A 17,291-nucleotide genomic window follows, 5' to 3' on the forward strand; every position below is an offset into this window, starting at 1 on the left:
CATGACAGGAGAAAACATTAAAGCATTAATCACACTTTAGAGTTTTGGTCCAGAGTTCTACACTTTTCCAATAGAGATTGAGTTTCCCGTATGGATAGCATCAAAAGAAACTTAATTCCATCACAAAGGTGCATCCTGTGGAAAAGCAAGATTGTTTTGTATGGAATAAACAAGAAACTTGTTCTACCAACCACTTGACCTGACACCACAAACATTAACATGTCTAAGCAGTAATTTTTAAAAGTGATTACTATGGAAGAAGATACAGAGGAGCACCAGAGATACATAACAAGTTAAATAAACTTTCCCAATTACTCTAATCTATAAAATGAATACGATGAACTTAGATGACTTATACTACCAGAACTCAGAGGCAGTTCTGCCTGATTCAAATCCTGGTAGTCATTTCCTAGCTCTTTGAGTTTAAGCCAATTACTTAATCTTTGTGCCTCAGTTTTCAACATCTATAAAATGGGTATAACACTACTATCCACATCTTTGTTAGAAGGATTAAATGATTTATTTGTAAAGGTTTAGAACATGGGGGTTGGGGGCGGTGGGGTTGAATGGGACCTCATATTTTTTTAATGTAATTTTTGAAAATAAATAAATAATTTAAATTTAAAAAAAAAAAAAAAAAGGTTTAGAACAATCCTTGGTACACAGTAGCTATATGTCACCAAGACCTAAAATGTCTTATGTCATGCAATAAGTATATGATATTGGGATAGATTCATATAGTAATTCATATATTTCAAGAAGAATGATAGTTAACTCTTACCATTTGTACTAATGCACACTGCTTGATCCCGCTGCAAAGAGTCATATCCATTCTGTTTTTCTGCACACACTCCTATACTGTCTCTTCTGTCTGGTTGTCCTACAGTTTCAACTCTGTAAATGAGGTAAACAGGTCATTTGATCTTCATTTTTTTTTTAACATGGTATTTAACAGCTGCTAAGCATAAAAAGAACAATCTTATAACAATGTTCTTTTCTACATAATAATAGTAACAATGTTTGAGCACTTCTTATATTCCAGCACTATTCTATCAAAATAATCTCATTCAATTCCTTAACAACCTGTAAGGTAGGTACTATTATTATCAAATTTTTTTTTATTTTACTGGATACATATAAAAATTTTTTTGAATCACACAATATGTTACACAATACATTTAGCGCATAGTAGTGCAATCGCACATTATTTGTCCTTTGTGTCTGGCTTGCTTCGCTCTACATGTCCTTGAGGTTCATCCATGTTGTCACATGCTTTACAAATTCATTTGTTCTTACAGCTGCATATAATATTCCATTGTGTGAATACACCACAGTTTGTATATCCTTTCATCAGTTGATGGACATCAGGGTTGTTTCCATCTCTTGGCAATTGTGAATAATGCCACTCTGAACATTGCTGTGCAGATGTCTGTTCATGTCACTGTTCTCAGTTCTTCCGGATACATACTCAGTCATGATATTGCAGTGTCACGTGGCAACTCTATATTCAACTTCTTTAGGAACTGCCAAACAGTCCTCCACAGTGGCTGTACTATTCTGCATTCCCACCAACAGTGAATAAGTGCTCCTATATCTCCACATCCTCTCCAACACTTGTATTTCTGTCTTTATAATCATGGCCATTCTTATAGGTGTGAAATGATGGCTCACTGTAGTTTTGATTTGCATTTCCCTAATCAATAGTGATATTGAGCATTTTTTTCACGTTTTTTCACCATTTGTATTTCTTCTTTGGACAAATGTCTATTCAAGTCATTTGCCCATTTTTTTATTGGGTCATTTGTCTTTATTGTTGAGTTGTAACATCTTTTTATATGTCCAGGATATTAAACCCTTACCAGACATGTGATTTCCAAATATTTTCTCCCATTGAGTTGGCTGCCCTTTCACCCTTTTGACAGACTCTTATGAAATCATATCCATTTTAAAGATAAAAAAGCATTTTAAAGAGGCAGAAAGGGGAACATTTTTTTAAAGGTCAAATAACTTGACCATGATCACCTGGCTAATGAGTGGTTGAACCAGTTTTGAACCCAGGAATTCTGACTGCAGCATCACCACTATAGCAATAATGGCACATTTGCACTTTATATTCTGGTTCCAGGAATATGGAAAATTTGTCATGTTTACCATTATAATAAATGTGACCATACCATTACTGCTGTCATATAAACCTTTAATATGAAAATCCATGCAATGAGTTGAATCCTGTTTATCAAGTACTTAAAGCCTTGAAAAACAGATATTGTAATCTTAAAAAAAGATGTTATGGTTTTGAGCACACTACTTTGCTTGCAAAATTTCATATTTGGAAAGTTTAAGCCTTTCCTGTTGTGTTTTGGACTCCAATCTGTCAATACATCATTCTACATATACTCTAGATATAGGAAACTTAGGTATAAGGTAAACATATTATTACTACATCTTTACTTCCATTTCAGAAATCCAGACTTTGCAAAGACAGGGAAAGAAAAATTAGTGTAGTGTGGAATGTGGCTTTCCAAGTATAGATCTGATTACTTATATTCAATGTGGCCTCAAATTGTCTTTCATTGGGAAGTAGATGTGGCTTACACAACTGTGCTCCTGCCTACCACATGGAGATTGCTGATTTGGAGCCCGGTGCATCCTAAAGAAGACAGAGAGCTGACACAACAAGATGATGCAACAAGAGATGCAGGGAGGAAAAAATATAATGAGATACACAACAAAAGCCGGCAGTGGAGGTGGCTCAAGAGATTAGGCACCTCCCTCCCACATCAGAGGTCCCAGATTTGGCTCCCAGTGCCTCCTAAAGAAATAAGGAAGATGAACAGACACAGCAAGTGAAAAACAACAAGGGGGTGGGAAGAAATAAATAATAAATCTTTTTAAAAAATTGTCTTTCATTGCAAAGTTGCAACCATGCATATCATAATGAACACATGGGCAGGTTTCTGAAGTAATTTCATATCTTACCCAGTCAGCAATCTAAAGACGTATGAGAGGAATTATATTTGTACTTTATATTTCGGGACAATTATTTTAAAAAGAAATGTGGAACAAAAATGAATATAGAACATATCAAGGAGAGAATTTTACAAACCTCTTAAACTCTTTTAAATTAATCAAAAGGAGAAATAATCCAAAAGTAAAATAGGCAAAGTATACAATCAGGCAATCCACACACCTGAAAACTAGAATGGCCGATAAATCCTTGAAAAGATACCTAACCTGATTAGAAATTATGGAAAATGAAAAATAAAATGAGATACCATTTCCCATATAACAGACAGAAAAAACTTTAAAAAACAGGGCCACACTAAGTTCTGGAGAGGACTTAAATAAATAGGAATTCTCATATACAACCACTGAGGATATAATTTAGTATGGTTATTGGGAAAAGCAATATGACAATATCTGGTGAAGCTGAAAATGTGCATAGACAATGACCAAGCAATTTCCCTTCTGTATATACTAGGTAGAAATATTCCAACATCTCTACACAAGTAAACCTTACAAGGATATTCCCTGCAGCACTACAGTATTGTTTATAATATCCATGATTTATAAAGGGATCCTATAACTCAACCACAAAAAGACACATAACCCAATTAAAAAACTGGGCAAAGACTTGAATGGACATTTTCCTAAAGAAATACAAATGACAAAAAAAAAAAGACATTCCCTAACTGGCTGTTAGAGGAATATGAATCAAAGCTACAATGAGATATTTCACACCTGTTAAAATGGTCACTATTAACAAAACAGAAAACTACAAGTATTGGAGAGGAAGTGGAAAGAGAGAAACACTTCTTCACTGTTGGTGGGAATGTAGGATGGCACAACGACTGTGGAGAACTGTTTGGCAGTTCTTAAAGAACCTGAATAAAGATTTGCTGTTATGACCTGGCAACATCGCTGCTAGGTATATACTGAGAAAAACTGACAGCCATGACATGAACAGACATCTGCACACACACTTTTCATAGCAACATTATTCACAATTGCCAAAAGCCAATGAATGGATAAAATGTGGTGTATACACATATGGGGATATTATTCAGCTGTAAGGAAAAATAAAGTCCTAAAACATAAGACAACATGGATGAACCTGGAGGACATTATGTTGAATGAAGACAGCCAGGCACAAAAGGACAAATATTGTATGATTTCACTATGATGAACTAAATATAATAAGCAAACTCATGGAATTAATAGCTAGAATGTAAGTCACCAGAGGATAGAATGTGGTTAAAGAACAAAAAGCTGAGGTTTAATCTATACAGAATTGGTAAAAAGTTGTTTGTAAATGTTTGGAAATGAATAGAAAAGGTGAAGGCACATCTTAGGATTTGTAATTACTAGCACTAACACATGAGTTGTTAATGGGTTGATAATGGGTTGTTTTTTTAAGTAATAAAAAATGCTCTAGGGAAGCGGACTTGGACCAATGCATAGGGCGTCCGCCTATCACATGGGAGGTCCGCGGTTCAAACCCCGGGGCTCCATGACCCGTGTGGAGCTGGCCCATGCGCAGCGCTGATGCGCGCAAGGAGTGCCCTGCCACGCAGGGGTGTCCCCTGCATAGGGGAGCCCCAAGCGCAAGGAGTGCGCCCCATAAGGAGTGCCACCCAGTGCAAGACAGTGCAGCCTGCCCAAGAATGGTGCCACACACACAGAGAGTTGACACAACAAGATGACGCAACAAAAAGAAACATGGATTCTCGGTGCCGCTGATAAGGATAGAAGTGGCCACAGAAGAAGAGCACACAGTGAATGGACACAGAGAGCAGACAACTGAGGGGGGGCAGGGGGGAAGGGGAGAGAAATAAATAAAAAATAAATCTAAGAAAAAAAACGCTCTAATATTGCATGAAGTGACGAATGCACAACTCAGTGATTATATCAAATGCCAATGATTACACACTTTAGATAAATTATATGGTTTATGAATAACAAAAAAAACAATAGGGTAGGTTGAAGAAAAAACCATATCATACCAAGTGTATGATATGGACTATAGTTAGTAGTGATACTTTGATGATGCTGTTACATAATTTGTTACAAGTGTTCCACAACAATGCAAGGTACTTGTGGTGGGGTGATGTATAGGAGCCCTGTATGATGTTATGCATGTTTGCTTTGTAAATTTATGACTTTTGCTATATACTTATTATTTATGTATGTTCATATAGGAATGATATACTGCAGTAAATTGTTTTCAAAATGAAAAAAAAAGGTTATGGATTATAACCCATGGAATAAAAGAGGAATCCATGAAACCATACTGATATATAGATAGATACATAAATACAGGTGAAGGAAAAACTCTTATAGTAGAATACAAACTAATAAATGTAGAAGGAATGATGGAATAAGAAAAGTTATCATTTGGCAACTATCATAATAATCAATTCAGGCAAGAATTATCAATAGATGGTAAACTAGTGGGTAAATGATGAGTGACAGGAATTTACATATATTCAACTATTTCCTCACAAGGTACTTATTGACTATAAACTATAACAGAGAAACCCGGCAGATACCTACCTCTTTAACCAAGTAATTAAACTTAGCATCAGAGGACTTCTGGGAAGATGTGTGTTCTCTCACAGAAAAATAGCTAGAGGACAGGCAGAAATGGTCTGGAAAAAAATCTTCTAGGATGTAGGACACCAGGGGAAGGCTGGATGCCACCCAAAAGAGAGTGCCAAAGGAAAAGAATCACAACAAAACCATGTGTTAAAAGCTGTAGCTGCAATTGCTGACACACTCCCCCACTCTATAGACACTTTTGAATTCTCGGGCCTTGGGACCAGCGGGTACAGAAAAAGAGGACCCCAGGAATCCACCTCCCCATGAAAGAGGAGAGAGAGGGACACAGCCTAAGACCTGGGTAATTTTTGACCCACATATTTGGTGTGCTGTGTCCCAGGAGCCCTTCCAGGTCAGGTGGCGCTGCGTCAGTTTGCCTTGAGGGCCGCAAGGGACTAAAGAGAGCCGACTCTCATAATCTCCTCTCTACTGACCTGGACTGGTTGTTGAAGACACAGAAGGGAGTGGAATTAGTTCCTACATGGAGAAAAGGGATGGGGCTGCCAGCAAAGGTTGAAGAACTTCCTCTGAAAGAGGCTGAATTATGAGGCCCTTAGCCTCCAGGTAGGATCTTCTATCACATTGATTCAGTCCATGCTACAGCTAACACACTTTCACCAGGATTTGAACTGAGAGGGCTGCCAAATGGTGCATCTGCTGGTGGACCAAGGAAGAATACGTGAGGAAATTCAAAGTAAACAAGAGGGGCTTTCCCAGCCTTCACAGACTCATCCCCCAAGGCCCTTGGAAGGAGGTCTGCAACCCATTACTGGGTCCAGGGCCCAGATCTGAGCAACTAACAAGGACAACCCTAAAGACCCAGAACCGAGCAAACCAAGAATCAAAGAACAGCAGTAACACACAGCCTCTCACCACTAAATCCCTACAAAAGGGAGAGAAATTGAGCATCTGAGCAAACTCACCATACTAATGAGATGCCTAGATTTCAGCAAAAAACTACAAGCCATACTAAGAAAAACAGAAGAAATGGGCTACACCAAGGAATAGCCCCAGATGAGACACAGGATTGAGACAATTAATCAAAGAGATGCACATAAATATCCAAAATCAAATTAATGAGTTGAAAGATAATATGGCTAAAGAGACAAAGAACATCAAAAAGACACTAAGGGGAGGTGAGGCAGATCAAGAGGTTGAGCGCCTGCTTCCCATGAGAGGTCCCGGGTTTGGTCCCTGGTGCCTCAAAAAATAAACAAACAAACCAACAACTAGCAAAATAAATGGGAAAAAAAAAACAACAAACCAACTTAGGGAAGCTGATATGGTTGAATGGTTGTGCATCGGCTTCCCACATACAAGGTCCCGGGTTCAATCTCCAGCCCCCGGTGCCTAAAAAAAAAAGAGAGAAAAAGAAGGAAAGCAGATGTTGCTCAAGTGATAAGGCCTCCACCTACCATATGGAAGGACTCAGGTTTGATCCCTGCAGCCTCCTGGGAAAAAATAAGAAGAGAAAGCATGCCTGCGTGGCAAGTCAGTGCCTGTGCAGTAAGCCAAGTGCCCATGTGGTAAGCCAAGTACCCACACAAGTGCCTGCGTGGAGAGCCAAGTGCCTGCGTGGAGAGCCGAGTGCCTGCGTGGAGAGCCAAGTGCCTGCGTGGAGAGCCGAGTGCCCATGAGAGTACTTGCATGGCAAGCCGAGTGCCCATGAGTGTCTGCGTGGTAAGCCAGTGCCCGTGCGGTGAGCCGAGTGCCCATTCGAGTGACCATGTGGTGAGCCAAGTGCCTGCGCAGCAAGCCTAGTGCCTGCACATTAAGCCAGTGCCCGGACAAGTGAGTCACACAGAAAGATGATGATGCAACAAAAGAGAGACAAAGGCAAGAGTCAAAATGAAGTGCACCAGAGACCAGGAATTGAGGTGGCGCAATTGACAGAATACCTCTCTCCACATCAGATGTTGCTAGGATTGAATCCTGGTAAATCCTAGAGGAGAAAAATGAGAAGACAAAAAAAGAAACAGATACAGAAGATCACACAGCGAATGGACACAGATAGCAAAAACCAACAGGGTAGGGGAGGAGAAGAGAGAGGGGGGAAAAAAGAAAAATAAATAAACAATAAAAAAAGAAAAGAAAAAGAAGACACTGAGCAAGCACAAAGAAGAATTTGAAAACCTGAATAGAAAAGTAACAGTTTGTGGAAGTGAAAGACACAATAGTTGAGATCAAAACACATTAGAGAGATACAACAGCAGACTCTAAATGAGGAAAGAATAAGTGATACAGAAGACAGAACATCTGAAATAGAAGAGAGAAAAGAACATAATGGAAAAAAATAGAGCAGGGGCTAAGGGAGTTGAATGATAACATGAAATGCAACAACATATGTGTCATGGGAATTCTAGAAGAAGAAAAGAAAAGAAAAGAGATAGAAAGAGAACTTGAGGAAATAATGGCTATAAATTTCCTAACTCTCATAAAAGAAATGAAATTACACATTTATTTCTTTGTGAGAGTTGGGAAATTTTACAAATAGACCTACTCCAAGACACATATAACTCAGAATGTCAAACATCAAAAACATAGAAACAATTCTGAGAAGAGCAAGGAGAAGCAAACCATCACATACAAAGGATGTCCACTAAGACTTAACATGTGGATTTCCCTTCAGAAACCATGGAGGCAAGAAGACAGTGGTATAATACAATTAGGACACTGAAAGGGAAACACTGTAGGCCAAGAATTCTTTATCCAGCAAAACTGTCCTTCAAATAAGAAGGTGAGTTTAAAATATTCACAAATAAACAGAAACTAAGAGGGTCCATAAAAAAGAATCCATCTTTGCAGGAAATATTAAGAAGAGCCTTATACCCTGAAAGAAAAAAACAGAAAAGAGAAGCTTGGAGGAGAGTACAGAAGACAAGAATAGTAGAAAGGATAACCAAAAGAATAAAAAGACAGATGAAAATAAGATATGACATATAAAAGCAAAGAATAAATAGTGGAAGCAATATGCATTTACAGAGAAGCGGACTTGGCCCAATGGATAGGGTGTCCACCTACCACATGGGAGGTCCATAGTTCAAACCCTGGGCCTCCTTGACGCTTGTGGAGCTGGGCCATGAGCAATGCTGATGCGGGCAAGGAGTGCCGTGCCACGCAGGGGTGTCCCCAAAGTAGGGGAGCCCCACGCACAAGGAGTGCTCCCCATAAGGAGAGCCACCCAGCGAAAAAGAAAGTGCAGCCTGCCCAAGAATGACACCGCACACACAGAGAGCTAACACAACAAGATGACACAATAAAACGTAACACAGATTCTGGGTGCTGCTGATAAGGATAGAAGCGGTCACAGAAGACGACATTGAGAAGGGACACAGAGAGCAGACAACTGGCGGGGAGGGGAAGGGGAGAGAAATAAATAAAAAATAAATCTTAAAAAAAAATGCATTTACAGCAATGATTGAATGTGAATGGATTAAATCCCCAAATCAAAAGATACAGGCTGACAAAATGGATTAAAAAAAAACAAACAATGGGAAAAGGACTTTGGCCCAGTGGTTAGGGCGTCCGTCTACCATATGGAAGGTCCGCGGTTCAAACCCTGGGCCTCCTTGACCCGTGTGGAGCTGGCCATGCGCAGTGCTGATGCGCGCAAGGAGTGCCGTGCCACGCAAGGGTGTCCCCTGCGTGGGGAAGCCCCACGCGCAAGGAGTGCGCCCATAAGGAGAGCCGCCCAGCGTGAAAAGAAAGAGCAGCCTGCCCAGGAATGGCGCCGCCCACACTTCCCGTGCCGCTGACGACAACAGAAGCGGACAAAGAAACAAGACGCAGCAAAAAGACACCAAGAACAGACAACCAGGGGAGGGGGGGAAATTAAATAAATAAATAAATCTTTAAAAAAAAAAACAAAAAAAAAAACAAGAGCCATCCATATGGCTGCCTACAAGAGACTCATCTTAGTCCCAGGGATACAAACCGACTAAAAGTGAATGGTTGTAAAGTGATACTGCATACAATGAGTAATCAAAAAGAGCAGGGAAGCAGATTTGGCTCAACTGATAGAGTGTCTGCCTACCATATGGGAGGTCCAGGGTTCAAACCCAGGGCCTCCTGACCTGTGTGATGAGCTCGCCCATTCTCAGTGCTGATGAGCGCAAGGAGTGTCCTGCCATGCTGGGGTGTCCCCTGCATAAGGGAGGCCCAAGCACAAGGAATGCACCCCATAAGGAGAGCTGTCCGGTGCGAAAAAAGTGCACCCTGCCCAGGAATGGCACCACACAGACAGCTGATGCAGCAAGATGATGCAACAAAAAGAGACACAGATTCCTAGTGCTGCTGACAATAATGTAAGCAGACACAAAAGAACACACAGCGGATGGACACAGAGAGCAGACAACAGGATGGGGGGAGGAAGGAGAGAGAAATAAACAAACAAACAAATAAATAAATAGAGCATATGACCACATGGATGAACCTGGAAGACATTATGTTGAGTGAAGGAAACCAGACACAAAAGGACAGATACTGTTTGATCACGCTACTATGAAATAAATATATTGTGTAATCTCATGGAGTTAATAACTTGAATATGGGTCATCAGGAAATAGAATACGGTTAGAGAATGGAAACCTGAGGGCTAACTTGTGCAGAATTGGTAAAAAGGATATGTGTTAAACTTTGAAATTGAATAGAAGAGGTAAAAGCTGAACATAATGTTTGTAACTACCAGTACTATTTTGTGGGTGTGAAAGGGGTTTAAACCAAAGTTTAAGGTTATGTGTATTACTAAAAAGAAAGCTAAAAAACATAACACTGAACTGTACAGCATAGTCAAACCACATTTGTAATAAGAATATGGGTAAAATTACACATACAAGACTGTTTAACTTTGAAGTTGAACAAATGTATGTTAATACAAAATGTTAATATCAGACCAAAAAAAAAACCATTATGTTAAGGGAAAGAAACCAGACACAAAGTACTACATATTTTATCATTCCATTTATATAAAATGTAAATATATAAAGATGAAGTTAGATTAGTGGTTATGTAGGGCTGGGGAAGGACTGCTAAGGGGTGTGGAGTTTTTCTTTTTGAAGTAATGAAATTGTTCTAAAATTATTTGTGGTGATGAAAGCACAACATGCTAATTATACTAAACCCATTGATTATATACTGAATAGATCGTATGGTATATGAACATATCTCAATAAAACTGCTAAATAAATAAATGAGTAAATAATTGTGCAAGCATAGCCAGAAATAGCAACTATATACACCAGAGGAAGCATAGACATCGAGGGGTGAAGAATTTTCTTGCTAGTTTGTTTTTTGTTTATTATTACTATCATTATTGAAATAATGAAAATGCTCTAATGATGACTGAGGTGATGAATGCACAACTCTGATTATACCAAATACCACTGACTGCACACTTTGTATGAATTGTATGCTTTATCAATATGTATCAATAAAATTGGTTTGTTAAAAATGTAAAATATAAATCAATTATAAAGATGAAATTAGGGGAAGCAGACTTGGCGCAGTGGATAGCGCGTCCGCCTACCACATGGGAGGTCTGCGGTTCAAACCCCAGGCCTCCTTGAGTGTGGAGCTGGCCCACGCACAGTGCTGATGCGCGCAAGGAGTGCCCTGCCACGCAGGGGTGTCCCCCACGTAGGGGAGCCCCACGTGCAAGGAGTGCGCCCTGTAAGGAGAGCCGCCCAGCGCGAAAGAAAGTGCAGCCTGCCCAGGAATGGTGCCGCACACACGGAGAGCTGACACAACAAGATGACGCAACAAAAAGAAACACAGATTCCCGTGCCGCTGACAACAGAAGCAGACAAAGACGCAGCAAATGGACACAGAGAACAGACAACCAGGGTGGGGGTGAAGGGGAGATAAATAAATAAATAAATAGATAGATAGATAAATAAATAAATAAAAATTTTAAAAAGATGAAATTAGATGGTTACATAGGGCTGGGGAAGAAAAGAGGGATTGAGAGATGAATGCTAAGGGGTTTGGAGTTTTTCTTTTTGGAGCAATGAAATAATTCTCAAACTTTTTGTGACGATGAATGCACAACATTGTGATTATACAAAAAGTCACTGATTATACAATTCGGATAGATAATATGATAATATGAATATATCTCAATAAAACTGCTTGAAAAATAAATGTGCAAGAATTGCCAGGAATAGCAGCTATGTATGGCAAGGGAAGCATAGAGATTCATAAATGAAGAATTTTCTTGTTTGTCTATGTTTTGTTTATTATTATTATATTATTATTATTGAAATAAGGATAATGCTATAATAATGATTGAAGTGATGAATGCATAATTATGTGATTATACCAAATACTACTGATTGTACACTTTGGATGAACTGTATGCTTTATTAGTATCTACCAATAAAATTGATTTCTTAGGGGAAAAAAAACAGCATCAGTAACATGACAAACTTACATGTTTGTAAGTTTGGCTTCTGATATGATACACAAAGATGAAACAATATCACTTCTATAATATTCTTGCCAAAGATGTATAACTTATATCCACTCTTAAGGAAACATCAGAGTAATGCAAATTAAAGGACATTCTATAAAAAAAATGGCACTGTATTCTTTAAAAAAAGTCAATGTCATGAAAATCAAGACAGGAATTATTACACATTAGTAGCAGCTACAGAGATATGACAATTGAATATAACACATGATCCAAGTTTTTTTTCTATAAAGAACACTATTTGGAACAATTGAATGTGATAGGGTATGTAGGATAGATAACAGTATTCTATCAATGTTAATTTTCTGATTTTGAAAAGTTCTTTGTTTTAGGAAATAATAAAAATGATTCTGAAAAAAATAGACAAAATGAAAAAGCAAATAAAGTACTGGAAAATTTCAGTCAAGGATATTTGAGAGTTTTCTGTCCTATTCTTGCAATTTTACTGTAACTCTGAAATTATGTTAAAAAAAAATCCTGGGGAGCAGATGTGGCTCAAGCAGTTGGGTGCCTGCCTCTCACACGGGAGGACCTGGGTTTCTTTCCCGGTGTCTCTTAAAGAAGAAAGACAACAAGCAGACAGCCAGTAGGGATGGAGCAAAAACAACAAGCAGACAACAAGCAGACATGGAGCAAAAACAATGAGCAGACAGTGAGCAAAATCAATGAGTAAAAACAAATAAGCAAGGAGCAAATGTGGCTCAAGCATTTGAGCGCCACCTCCCACATGATAGGTACCAGTTTTGGTTCCCAGTGCCTTCTAAAGAAAAAACAAACAGACAATGAGCAGACAACAAGCAAAAATAACAAGCAGACACCAAGCAAAACAATGAACAGACAAGGAGTCATGGTGGGGGTGAGGATAATAAAATAATAAAATATAAAATAAAACCCAGAAAGTACTATATGGCTAAATATGTATATATATAGAGAGAGAGGTATATGGAGAACAAAGGAGATCTAAGTTTCATCCCAAATATCTCCAATTATTGTTTCTCTAAAAAATAAAAATATGTTAATATTTATTAATTCTGGATAGAGAACAGCAGATATTAGTTATGGTATACAATTTTACCAGTAATTCAACTTTTTAATTGAATAATTAATTCAAATAAATTGCTTGAAATTAAAAGGTCCTTCAAAGAAGTGAGAGAAAGTTCTCTGGGGAAAGGAAAAAAAAAGGCCTTTTTGGAATAAATCACAAGAGAGTTCGTAAAAACATTCTGCCATTAAAATAGCATTAGGGAAAAAAGAGAAGACAAGCATGGCATAAAAAAATTACAAAAGTTGCTGTGAACATAGAATGAACCAGGAAAATAAATAGCTAATATTCTGAAACACAGAATTGTTTTTCTAGTTCACCAATAAGAATTACTAAGAAAAAGAGTAAAATCTGTGATTTTTAAATTGCAAAATAGTCAGGAAATTACATCCTAAAAAAAATTATACTTTTTCTTTCATATAAATAAGTCAAGTCCTATAAGAAATCCTAGTGTAAATCTTACAAATACAAGAACTGTATTACAAACAAAATAATTCACGCTAGAGTTCAGTGACTGCTGATGCATTTTAAAATGAGAAAGAGGGAAGTGGATGTGGCTCAAGCAATTGGGCTCCTGCCTACCACACGGGAGGTTCCTGGTTTGGGTTCCTGGTGCCTCCTAAAGAAAACAGTGAGCTGGTGCAATGGGCAAGTATGGCAAACTGATGCAACAAGAGATAGAAGAAGAAAAACATAATGAGAGATACAACAAAGCAGGGAACAGAGGTGGCTCAAGGGATTAGCTGCCCCGCTCCCACATCAGACGTCCCAGGTTTGGTCGGCGCCTCCTAAATAAACAAGGAAGATGCAGACACAGCAAGTACAAACAATGAGGGTATGGGGAGAAATAAATAAATTAAATAAATCTTTTTAAAAAGTAAAAAATAAGATACAATCAATAAATCAATTTATATACAAGTTGGTAGGAATGTATCTACTGCATATATTAAAGCTGAAAGTTCTGACTGATAATTTTCTTAAAGGTAAAAATATTCTGAGAAAGAAAATGATCTAAATAAAAGGGTTTGATGGCAACAAGAAAACTATTTTACTCCTATAAATCTGCAAGTTGGCTAATTTGATTAGATTTAAGTGGCACAGATTCACTCTCAAACAAACTCAAACTTCCTTCTTCCCTCAGTGAATGCCTGGAGGAAAGACACAAAAAAAATTCAGCTGCATTGCTAATTAACATATGAAAAATGTCCATTGTCATAATCAGTATAAGAAATAAAATTAAAATGAGAATTTTTTTTTGGCTTTACTTAATACTAACAAGGATGCAGTGACATCAGTTTCCTCATACACTGCTGGAAAGCTTGCAACTGCTTCTGGGAATGCAGACAGTTGGTCTGTGTGTCACTAACAGGAAACTATCCTAAGGAAGAGGGAATAAGTCCTGTATCAACAAAAAGGGACATGGTACAGCTTAACTTTTCAGGAGTAAGAATAAAAGAGTAGGGATACTGGAACAAGTCATGGTAAAGGATTTTTGATATAGGAATATTTCTTTTACTTACTACATTAATCCTAAAATAGGATTTGGATTAGAAATAATATCAATTTTACACAAACTCTTCTGGAAAATAAAAGATGAAGAAACACTTCCCAATTCATTTTAAGAGGTATTACACCCTGATACCAAAACCAAAGACATTATAAGAAAACAATACTGAGGAGAGTGGATGTGGCTCAAGCAGTTGGGTGCCCGCCTCCCACATGGGAGGTCCTGGGTTCATTTCTGGTGCTTCCTAAAGAAGACAAGCAGATGGAACAAGCTGACACAATGAGCTCACACACAAGCAGACACTACAAGCAGGAAGTGGATGTGACTGAAGTGGTTGGGCACCCACCTCCCACATGGGAGGTCCCAGGTTCAGTTTCCGGGGCTTACTAAAGAAGATGAGCAAACAACGAGCAGACACAATGAGCAAAGGGACAACAAGCAGGGAAAATGAGCACACAGACAAGGGAGAAATAAAAAAAAACCACAAATACCCTTCTCATGAAGAGACACAAAAATCCTCAACAAAATATTAAAAATCAAACATAAAAATATATATAAAGAATAGTAGACAACCAAGTGTGGTTTCTCAAGGGAATACACAGCTAGTCCACCATTTGAGGATCTATTATTAAAATTCATCATATCAACAGACGAAAAACCATGATTATCTTTGGATACAGAAAAATAATTTGACAAAATTAAACATCCATTCATGATAAAAATCTCTTGGCAAACTAGGACAAGAAGTGAATTTCCTTAATCTGATAAAAACAAAAAACCTACCACTAGCATAATAACTAATGGTGAAAGACTGAATGCCTTCCTGCTAAGATATGGAACAAGGCAAGGATGTCTGCTTTCAATATACCTATTCAGAATCTTAGAACCTAGTCCAAGTAATGAGACAAGAAACAAACAACTGGAAGGGTAGAAATAAGTCTCTATTCACAGACAGCAGGTCTACAAAGAGAACCTGAAGGAAGAGCTAATACAATAAGCAAAGTTAGCAATATTTCAGGATATAAATCCAACAAAATATGTGTGAGATCTGAATGCTAAAAATATAAAATTCTGATATAACGTATTTTTTAAAAAACTAAATAAATGGAGAAATATACCATATTAATATATTGGAACACTCAAGATTATGAAGTTGTCAATTACCTCTAAATTGATCAATAAATTCCGCCTCTGGGTTCACTGTGTTATTCAGTCCCTAGATTATTCTTTAGCTTTCTTTCAGTTAACATTTACTTCCCCAGACTAACCTTTTCAGCCACAATCCCACTTATAAACCAGTTGCTATTCACTACAATGTGTTACCGTCAACTCTATCCATGTCCACCCTTTCACAGTCAAGTTAATTAAAACTGTAACATAAGGAAGCGGACTTGGCCCAATGAATAGGGCGTCCGCCTACCACATGGGAGGTCCACGGTTCAAACCCCGGGCCTCCTTGACCCGTGTGGAGCTGGCCCATGTGCAGTGCTGATGCACGCAAGGAGTGCCGTGCCACACAGGGGTGTCCCCCGCGTAGGGGAGTCCCATGCGCAAGGAGTGCGCCCCATAAGGAGAGCCGCCCAGCGCGAAAGAAAGTGCAGCCTGCCCAAGAATGGCGCCGCACACACGGAGAGCTGACATAACAAGATGACACAATAAAAAGAAACATATTCTGGGTGCCGCTGATAAGGATAGAAGCAGTCACAGAAGAACACGCAGTGAATGGACACAGCGAGCAGACAACTGGGGGGGAAGGTGAGATAAATAAATAAAAAATAAATCTTTAAAACCAAAAAACAAAACTGCAACATACATTTAGCATCAGTAGTTCTTCCCAACCCTCCTCTTATCTCCTAATAACCTATTCTCCAGGTTTTAATTCTATGTGTTTATTCTTCATATTTAGTTCATATTAATGAGGCCATGCAATATTTGTCCTTTTGTGTCTGGCTTGTTCATTTAGTATAATGTCTTCAAGATTCAGCCATATTATCATATGTGTCCCCATTTCATTTCTTTACTGCAGCATAGTATTTCATCGTACGCGTATACACCACATTTTGCTATCCATTCATTGGTTGATGGACACTCGGGTTGTTTCCATCGGGAATTGTGAATAATGCCGCTGTGAACATCAGTGTGCAGATGTCTCTTCATGTCATAGTTTTTACTTCTTCTGGGTATATTCCTAGTAGAGGAACTGCTGGATCATATGGCAGTTCTTTATTTAGCTTCCTGAGGAACCGCCAAACTATCTTCCACAGAGACTGCACTATTTTGCATTCCCACCAACAGTAAAGGAGTGTTCCTATGTCTCCACATCCTCTCCAGCACTTACTGTTGTTGTTTTTTTTAAATAATGGCCATTCTATGTGGTATTAGATGATATCTCATTGTTGTTCAATTGTATTTTGTTACATTGTTCTGGTTTTCTTCTTTAGGGCTCTGTATCTTTGTAAGCTCTTTGCCTTTCTTTGTCTAAAATTTTCTCTTGAATCTCTTTTATCTCTAATTTTTGTTACATTGTATTCACTTTTCTTTCTATCCTTCTTACCCATGGTATCAATCTCCTTTGTGCGCCTTGTAATTTGGTCTTGATTTTTGAAATAACATATTTCTTTTCCTTTCCTAAATTCTGGCAACTGCTATTCCGTATGTTCCTGTTGTCTGTTTACTAC

General features: G+C 38.3%; 1 protein-coding gene across 1 annotated transcript in view; it reads right to left on the reverse strand.

Moving 5' to 3' along the window:
• Positions 1–17,291, reverse strand: part of CRLF3 (cytokine receptor like factor 3) — a 56,241-nt gene that overhangs the window by 4,138 nt on the left and 34,812 nt on the right. Inside the window, exon 7 of the mRNA XM_004454877.4 lies at positions 782–894. Within this exon, the coding sequence (XP_004454934.2) occupies positions 782–894 (113 nt within the window). The remainder of the gene's footprint in view (positions 1–781; positions 895–17,291) is intronic.

This window comes from Dasypus novemcinctus, chromosome 21 (assembly GCF_030445035.2).
Source record: "Dasypus novemcinctus isolate mDasNov1 chromosome 21, mDasNov1.1.hap2, whole genome shotgun sequence".
In the NCBI taxonomy this organism is placed as follows: Eukaryota; Metazoa; Chordata; class Mammalia; order Cingulata; family Dasypodidae; genus Dasypus; species Dasypus novemcinctus.